Below are 9693 nucleotides of genomic sequence, written 5' to 3' on the forward strand. Positions count from 1 at the left end.
TGATTGGTGCATGGTTTGAAAATTTCAGCGCGCGCACGGGACATGCCAATAAGGCGAAGCCTAGATGGCTACGCCTACAATCATAGAAATAGAGTTATAATAACATAACTATCGTTTCCATTAGGTCCGCTACCACCGGGGGCGGAGCTACGGAATCCGGCTCTCCAATAAGGGGTCTCTCTCGGCCGTTTCTAATTTGAAAGAAACGGCGGGAGTGCCACACTGGCAAACAAAACCGCCTGAAAATTGGGGGGCCAATAGAAAAACCCTCTAGCCTGTTTTTCATTTGAAAAAAGGTGGGAGAGTAATGGTGCGTTTTAATATCCATCCGTCTCGGAGGTCCGAGGACGTTGCCTAGCGACACGCACAAACACGCCCCTTTTCCTTGGACGGCGATCTCGCCATCTCGGTTGAACTCAGTGGAGACCGAGCGAAATTCCGAGACAGAATTCAAGATGGCTGCGCCCATTGTGACTTGAAGTATGAACTGTTTTCATTGTGCTTGGACCACTTTGGTGGTTTAAATGGTAATTTCAATCACTCGTATTACTGCAATACCTTACTGCGTCCGTATCTCTGCCTACACTCCAAAAAATGTTTTTTTGGATTTACTTAAAAAAGTTATGTCAAGTGGTTCCACGCAACTGTGTTAAGTAACAGCTAAGGTTCTTTATTTTTTAATATGTACTAAATGAAATACAATAAATGATACACAAGTGAATGGAGTATATTCAACTTAACTAGATTAGTTCATTTTTAGGGATTATTTTTACATTGAACCTACTTAATACTGTTGTGTATAACTTTAATAAATTCAACACAAGTGAATGGAGTATATTCAACTTAACTAGATTAGTTAATTATTATGGATTATTCTTACATTGAACCTACTAAATAATGTTATGTTCAACTCATTTAAGTTAAGTAGATAAGAAGAACACCATCATGATAAGTTAATTTTAAGTAAGATAGTTGCATGGAACCACACTTGACATAACATTCTTAAGTACACTTAACACAACATTCTTAAATAGAACTCAGTAACTGAGTTGAATTTGTCCTAGTGAAATGCCTGGCTCTGTTAAATAGAAAAATAATGTTAAAATGGGAATCAAACAGTGTCTTATCAAAAAAATGCCTTTATTTAACATCAAATAGCATTTTCTGAAGAGTTATCTAGTCGCATAAATTGCAAGCAACTTCACAGAATGTAGTTTAACAGTTGCAATACATAAAACCTCAATTCCCTTGTATAGCCTCCTTGCTCGCACAAAAACTGTCCTTTAAAGGTATTGTTCGGTATTTTTGAACCTGGGCCTTATTTCTGTCATGGGGTGCCTTAATCTACTAATTGGTAACATTTTGGTGAAGATCGGCGTAGTTTTGAAGCTGTTCAGACCATCGAGATCGAGCGTATATCCATATGACGGGAGTAAGCCGGGCACAGACAATACAGCCTCTAAATAAGTCATTAGGTCTTTATTTCACCAATGCTTTAAGATGAATGAAGGAATGAACCCGTTAGCTCAGAGCTGCTTGTTGTTGCCGTTGCCGTCGTTATTGAGGCTTTTCAACACCCGGGTCACCTGGGATGACGTCATCGACGGGGGCGCTGCAGCACAGCTGATCCCAAGTGAACCGGATCAATAACAACAACACGGCAGCTCTGAGCTCACTCTGAGCTAACAGGGCGGTAGCACGCGTTCATTCCTTCATTCATCTTAAAGCATTGGTGAAATAAAGACCTAATGACTTATTTAGAGGCTGTATTGTCTTTGCCCGGCTTACTCCCGTCATATGGATACACGCTCGATCTCGATGGTCTGAACAGCGTCAAAACTACGCCGATCTTCACCAAAATGCTACCAGTTAGTAGATTAAGGCACCCCATGACAGAAATAAGGCCCAGGTTCAAAAATACCGAACTAAGTGCAGACGTAAAACATTAAGGGGTTACAAGAATCTCATTATAGTTCTACTGGAATTCAAAGTAATTTGTTTCTTGCCTAAAACATTTTCTCAAAAACAGACAAAGGAGGTAAAGTGCATAGAACAGCTGAAGTGCATATATATATATTGCCATAATGCATTTCTCAGTAGGAATTCAAAGTAGTTTGTTTCTTGCCTAAAACATTTTCTCAAAAACAGACATAGGAGGTAAAGTGCATAGAACAGCTGAAGTGCATATTGCCATAATGCATTTCTCAGAAAATCACTAGCTTCCACTAGTGTTTTCCTCCACTTAAGACATAATTTAAGAACTATCCTAATAATATTACTATAACAGGCAAGTACAGTGAAACCTGACGAGCACAGGTGAGAGACAGTGACAACAGGGACAACAATCTGTCAAGCAACTTGACAGAGCATAAGAACAGTCAATAAAACCACTTCTCTCCCTGCATGGCTCAAAGATCCCTCACCTCATTCATGAAGTTTATTCTTCAGTACCTGGACCTTGTTTGAAAGGCGATGGGTATCAATTCCCATCAGGACTTTCTGAAGAAATTCAAAACTGTACTTGAGATCAGGCGGGTAGCTCAAATTCAGATTGTAGATGAGCCCAAACAGCAGAGCAACAGCACAGGCGAGATCTCCAATGTGCTTGAGCATGACGACACCCTCAACAATGATCCCTACATCTTCTGGTGGATCGGAGGCATCTGCACCCTCATGTTTGATGACGTAGATCCCAAGGGCTGTCATATCCAGTTCGCTCTGGGCATTATCAAAGTTCACATCCTAAACCACAGAACAAAAAGAGACATGTTATTGAGCATTAGATGTCATGTGTTGAACAGGTACATCTTTCTTTCTTTACTCCCATCATTAGCTTTTGTATTTTTGCTGCATCTTTTTTTAACAAGTGTTATGGGGAACAGATTTAGCTTGGTAATGTCGATCAGATTTAGCTTGGTAATGTCGATCAAATGACCGCAGAGTCTGCTGTGAGCCTGTATTTCTATAAATGATTGGCTCCATGGTGCTCTGTGTTGCAGTAAATCAGGGAAACACAGAATTACAACCAGCTGTCACTTTAGTTTTGATAGCAATACAGGGTCAAGCAAGGGCAAAACCCTCTGTATTTAAAAATATGAAATATTTTAGAACAAAAACAGCCCAACTTCAGAGACTTGTAGAGAGAAATCAACCAGCACTTCAATCAACTTAATTTTAGTGTCTCAATTGTAAGACCTGGTAAACACTGTATTCAAATTTCAAGTTAAAATTGACCAACAAATATTTTCTTTAACAGCCTATTACACACTATAATTCATGCCAAATGTGGGCCATTGTTTTTGGAGAATAAAGTCCATTTGTCAATTCCTAGATGTTTTAATAATAAGTAGTGAATCTCAGACACATTTTTAAAATGTCCCTGCTTACCAAAGCTTTGAAGTTATCATGTCTTTTAATCTCCATATTTTACCATCATATTATATATAAGGAATATTATTATGTGATCCATTCCGCCATATTATTGCTACCAAAAATTCTATCATTGCCACAACGTTCCTCTTCAATCTACTGTACTTATTCTACGCTGTTAAATGGACATTTTCTTACACTTACCAGATATTCCTTGATGAGCTTCTCTGGGTCTTCATTTAAATACACAGCAAGTGATTTCAGGTTGCAAGCCCTCCTTGTAGCAATGGTGTCATTCTGTAAAAGAGGGAAATGTCACTGTACAACACTAAGCCTGTAGCTCGTTGTAGCCTGACTCAGACATTTGTCTAAAACTCATTTCAAATGTTGTCTCGAGTGTAAAATCAGCAAATCTGAAACACTCCACAAAAAAATAATCACAAACCTCGTTGATGGAAGCCATGATCTCTGCAATCTTGCGACCTGCTACTCCTCCCTTCTTAAGGCACACCCTGGACAGCTTAGCAGAGTGGTGGTCAAGTTCTGACATAAACTTGGACATCAGTGGGATGGTGGTAATACGTGTAAATTCTGCACTTATCTGGAAAGAAGAGTTGTGGGGAGGGGAGACAACAAACAACAACTTACAGCATTTGGCAAGACAGAAATAATAAAAAGCTGCATGAAAAAATGTCTATCTTCAGTAGGGCTGGGTGATATTAGGTGTGATATCAAACTAAATGTAAATAATACAAACATTTACAAATGTGTGATGCCACTTGCAACATTCCAAATTCTGATACAATATTTGTTCAATATTGTTGTCATGTAGAGAGTTGGACACTTAATTCTGACCTACCTCACTTTCAGCAAAAAGAGCTGGCCATCTGCTTTGAAATTCTGCAATGGAGGGCATGTCGACTACAACTTCTTTCCTCCTGTAGGCAAAAGTTTTGTCCATCTTCACTTTTATGATTTGATTGTTTCTTCTTGACCTCAGACAGTAATTCCAACCTCTCATTCTCAAGAGTCTCTTGGTTTTCGCCAACTGGATAGTCTGGCAAAAAATTCACCTCAGCTTTCCTCGGTTTCTTCACTTGATTTGGACTTGTGTGGCCTCCTCTGCGTTTCATGGAATTGATGCTCAATTCAGAGGTTATGTTTCTCAGGCTACTGCGATAATTTGCCATTTTATATTTTAAACTAATCTTCCAACCGTAGAATCCTGTCACAGAACCTTGCTCCTTTAGGCATGCATGCGTTTTAATCAAAGCCTCTGCAACATCATCAAACTCTGCACTTGTAGGGTATGCTTTGTACTTGATTATTACAGAAGCCAAGGACTCTAAAATTGCAGACTTGAGTTTTGGGCTTGGGTTGAGGAGGGTGCCATTTTTGTGATATTCCTGATTGGCTTTCACAAGTTGCAGCTCTACTTCATAGGAAAACTGTGGAATAGGGAAGCTTGCTGGCCAGGCCTGAGATCTCAGCATCGAGGTTGGTGATGGTGATGAATCAGGGGTAGAGAGTATCTCGGTGTCGGTAGAAGAAAGGGAAGTGGATTCCACTGAGAGACTTCTCAGTACCTGAGGAGTACTACCTTCACCAGTTGCTTCCTGTGCATTTGTGATCACTTTAACCGTGCCCAAGTGTTGGAGAGCCGCTGTTGAGGTCAGATTTATAAATTCGTCAAAATCAACGTCCATGTATTGTAGCCGGAAGTCCTCTGCAACTGCACATTGTCTCTTGATCTCAAGTTTGAGGTCTTCTACTGACTCTGGTATTCCAGAAGGCAGAGTCAATTTTTCGGAGTTGTTTTCTCCCATGATAATCCGAAGTTTAACTGGGGTTGTCATTTTTTGTCCAACCCAACAGTTACTCTACATACAAAAAAAGAAAAAACAGATTTAGACATAAGCAGTTAAACAAGTCTCACAATACCTCTAGGGTGCACGCATTATGTACTTATGTGGCTGAATGCAAGTGTTTGAATTTGCGAAAATTACTACTAAAATAATACTAGTGCAACAGATTTGCTTTACATTACCGTAGGAGTGTATGTATCTTTTCAAAGTCACCATGCGAACTCCTCCAATTCTGTAGTCAGATAGGGGGCAACGATCTGCTAGTTCACTTAACTCAATAAGAGAAACATTGGTTGGAGATGGATCCAATTGGAAGGCCCGGTAGTGTTCCCTGTACCATGACTTCATTTTTTTCACAATGAATTCTAATCCATCTTTTGAGACACACATCTGCACAATTTCTGCAAACTCTGGCAGACCACCAACTGATCCATGTGCTATTATCATGCCACTTCTGTAGTTTATGCCATCAACAGAGACATTCTGGGTCAGATTAACCACAGTAGCATCTGGGTACTTCTGAGTGAAGCTTAGTGCTACACCCTCTTTCAGGATTTCAACTGGAACTGTTGAGACACGTGCAACTTCCAGAGATGGTTTTTCACAACTTGATGTATGCATATAATAGCCTGTCATGAGTTGATGTTTATTGGCCAAAGAATGGGTTATGTTTCTAAAGCAGTTTGTGTGCCTCACAACTTGCTTAAAAAAAGTATGTTTGGCCTCAAATCTCATTGTCCACAAGAAAACAAGAGGACCAAAGTGGCAAATCATTGATGGATAATGTTCGAGAAAGTGATGTTTTGGTAGCAGTCTTCTTTCTGGGAAAAGTTCTTGGAACCTATATCTGTGCTCTGATATTTTACTCTCCAAGTATGCAATTGACTCATTGGTATGGATGGGGCAAACTACCAAATCAACAATATCCTTCAAGTCTAGTATGAGTTGCCAGGCTGGTTCATCCTCTGGTGTCAGATTTCCAACAATAAGTGGTAACAACCTTAATAGACACCAATTCTCGTGTGCATTGCCACCGATTGTTTTTTTACTTTGGAAGGTACGTGGTAACAAATGAGGGCGATTAGTCTTGTCTCCCCATTTGTATGGAAAACTCTGAATCATCTGATTAAGAGTATCAAAAGAGAAATACTTCTTGGCAATTAAAACTCCAAAGCATTCAGCTAGCTCAACAGGCACTATGCCTTCGAAGAGATCATGCGCAAGATCAGGGGGGAAGCCTGAAGTAACCTTAAAGTGAGAAAGGCTTTCAGCTAAAACACATTTGTTTTTCACACCATAACAGTGTTTTCCTTCTTCAAGTGCCCTTGTTACATGAACACTATGCAACTCTTCAGTTCTCAGTTGAAATTCACCAGTTTTTACTTCTTTTGACTGAACCTCTTTACGTGTGGCAGTAACAAATCTACAGAAGTACTCTCCAGAAAAGTTTTCCACAAAACCGGCCAATCCGTGAGCTCCAAGACTATCTGCCACTACACACTGGACTGTGCCTTTAATAAATGCTCCTAGATGGTCAATGAACACCCCTTCCTGCTCTAAAGTGACAAGGTCATTCAAAAGGGGCTGAAATATTTTCTGATAGCCAAAGTTCTTTATATCATCACTTTTACATAACAATGCAAGATAAATTGAGGAGAGAGATGAATTAGAACCTGGTGGCAGGTTTCCTAGAACCCAATAAACTGAACAAAGTTTATGCTTTTTTCGGGATGTCCCCAATGGATTGCAGATTTCAAAGTCATCTATATAGAGGCACAAAGAGATTCTAAGTTCCTCACCAGATAGAAAATCACTGTTTAGAAAATGAAGACCATCTCGAAAAGATACATACTGCTCCTGCTTTACTGAAGGCTGCTCTGCATGACTATCAACAACTTTATTGAGTATGTCCTTCTGTTTGAGTAACTGCTGTAATGATTTTAATATGGGAACATACTGAAAAGACCTTTTTGTTTGGGACTCGAGTATGTATTCAATGGGATCAACCACATCGAAATGTTCCCTATAATACTGTCTCAGTTTGTAAGCAGTGCCTAGTGGGCCATTCTTTGCAGCAGCTTTTAACAAAGGGTTAAAAGAAGATAATGAGTTAGTTAGCTCTTTGATGACCAGCTGGTCTACACAGAGGTTGTGATTTTTGAAGGTATCTAGAATTAATTTTTTTGATACCGGTACAGATGCAGTGCTGATTAAAAAATGCAACTCTGTAAGCAGTTCATCAATTGCTGTGCTTGGAATGTGAAAATAATTTTCCAATTTTAGCAAAAGAGATGCAAATTTCAGCTCTATGGTTTTTGGTAAATCTTCAGGTTCTGTGTCAATTTCGATATCACCATCGGAATCTGCATTGCCATCTTCTGAGATTCTGTCATCTAGTGTGCCATCAGCTGAAGATTGAGGTTCACTTGTTTTTACAATGCCCACTTTAAAATCTTTTAATGTATATGGTTTGTGCTTCCTGTTTTTATGTGACTTAAAAGTACCATAAACATTTGTCTGAAACGAACATCCCTCAAACATACATTGCACCGTTTCGTGACTCTTAAGGTGGTTGTTGATGTGACAAAAATATTCTTGTGCTGAAGCTATGTCACTGCATGTACACAAATGACAATTAAAGATAACCACATTCACAGATTTTTGCACAGTTTGATTAGGATGAAATCTGCTTAAGTGACTATGAAGAGCATTCCATGTTTTGAAAACACAAGGGCAATGAGAATATGCACATGGGTGTCTGTGTCCAAAATGGCCATGAGCTAACCTGTAGTGCTTCAGAAGTAGAAACCGTGAAGATGTCACCGTCTTGCACTGTTTGCATTGCCACATGAATGTCTGTGGAGAAAAAAGAAAGGGAAATTAGTCACTTATACAAAAGGTACCCAGTTAAGAACCGGTTGGTTTCACACCGGCGAGAGCCAGCCACGGAGCCGGCGTGAGCAACGTCATGACGTCACTGCAAACGTCTCCGCTAGTGAGCTTGGACAGAAGCATACGGCCGACATCTTTCTTTATTCAGGGTGGAAATAGTAACATAGTTACGCCATTAAATGCGTTTATGGAAACATTTTTAGCGAGAAATGTGCATTTTACTTTCATAATGTTCGCTCGGTGAATGTGAAGGATGTTTGGTTTGATAGTTATGACGAAGAGGGAACGCTCCGTTCACTTGCATGGACATGGACTCATCTAGCTGCGTTGGCGCGTTGACGCGTTGAAGGTTGAACCACCACACAAGATCAAGCGTCAGGTTAGGCGCGCAGAAGAACCCTCGCGCCAGTTTCAAACACAACAACAACAATTTCGTCTTCGATTCAATCCGTGTATGGTTCGTTCTTTGAATATTCCGATTTAAAACAAAATCAGAAAACCAGGAGGTATGGATCGGCCTTTACTCGCGTTATCCAACGCGAGTAACGCGTTTGGTGTGGCCGCACCGTTACTGATATAATCTGAGATGACGATTCTAAAACACTTTGCTGCTTTTATATTGACTATATGTGTGTTTTGAGAGCTTTAGCAGCACAATTTATAACTAAAAACAAAATTGTAGAGAGCACAATACTTACATTAAGTAGACTTCATGGCCACGTTCCTTCTGCGGCAAGTGAGAAAATGGATGAGCACCACGTGGAGGTACGGCATCAAAAAGTGACAATCTTCATTAAACAAACTATCTAATGCGTTTTATTCAAGAATGTTGTGTTGGCCCAATGAAAAGCTGTTGAGTAAACCTGCCAAAACACATTATTTCGTTCAAAAACCACAACTAACTCAATTAAATTTAGAAACACACACTAGTTAAGTAAATCTGATGAAAGAGGATTATTTTAACTCAACAATAGCAAGATTTCATTTTTTTGAGTGTATGTACACAAATATATTGTATTTGTGTACAGCACTTTGGTCAACTACTGTTGTTTTAAATGTGCTATATAAATAAACCTGACTTGACTTGACTTTGGCCTATAGCCTACTTATATTGGATCGCCTGGTCCTCTGCCAATGCTACCGCGACAACAGCTTTCCGGGGGGCGTCCATGTTTTCCTCCAACGACCGAGCAAAATAATTAAACGCTTGAAGTGTGGGCGTGGCGTCAGATCCGAGATCCCAGTCGGTTCGCAGAGAATACTCGAACGCACCATTAGACTGGTAGTCAAGTCCAACTCGCCAGCCGGCGAGAGGAAATCCAACCACGCCGCTTTAAAGAACATATCTATATTCTTAAGCCGTAAAAGGGGTCCCGGACTCCCGGACTCCAGCACAGAGCTGCCGAGTGACCCCCTCGACATGTCTAACATGTAAAAACGGACAAAGGGGCCGGGGGAAGACCAAGACGCAGCCGCCAGATGTCTTCCACCGAAACGCCCTTGAGTAGAGCCGTTGAAGCGGCGACGCTCCGTGTGGAGTGAGCTTTAACGCCCAACGGTGGCGCCA

The 9693-nt window shown here is 40.4% G+C and overlaps 1 protein-coding gene across 7 annotated transcripts; it reads right to left on the reverse strand.

Annotated features, from left to right (window-relative positions):
- Positions 1-436: 436 nt before the first annotated feature.
- On the reverse strand, positions 437-9118 carry LOC130405103 (uncharacterized). Of its 7 annotated transcripts, none has more exons than XR_008904289.1 (6): positions 8825-9118; positions 5417-8090; positions 4229-5249; positions 3815-3970; positions 3574-3666; positions 437-2742 (listed from the first exon to the last, which is right to left on the reverse strand). XR_008904289.1 is itself a non-coding variant. In XM_056610079.1 (6 exons), the coding sequence occupies exons 3-6, from the start codon at positions 4388-4390 to the stop codon at positions 2425-2427; spliced, it is 729 nt and encodes a 242-aa protein (XP_056466054.1). In that variant the 5' UTR covers positions 4391-5249; positions 8020-8090; positions 8825-9115; the 3' UTR covers positions 437-2424. The 7 variants fall into 5 exon arrangements, 3 of the variants coding, with proteins under 3 accessions (XP_056466054.1, XP_056466053.1, XP_056466052.1); XM_056610079.1 differs by having other exon boundaries at positions 8020-8090; positions 8825-9115; XR_008904288.1 differs by having other exon boundaries at positions 4229-8090.
- Positions 9119-9693: the final 575 nt, after the last annotated feature.

The sequence above is a fragment of the Gadus chalcogrammus genome, chromosome 15 (genome assembly GCF_026213295.1).
Source record: "Gadus chalcogrammus isolate NIFS_2021 chromosome 15, NIFS_Gcha_1.0, whole genome shotgun sequence".
Taxonomy (NCBI): Eukaryota; Metazoa; Chordata; class Actinopteri; order Gadiformes; family Gadidae; genus Gadus; species Gadus chalcogrammus.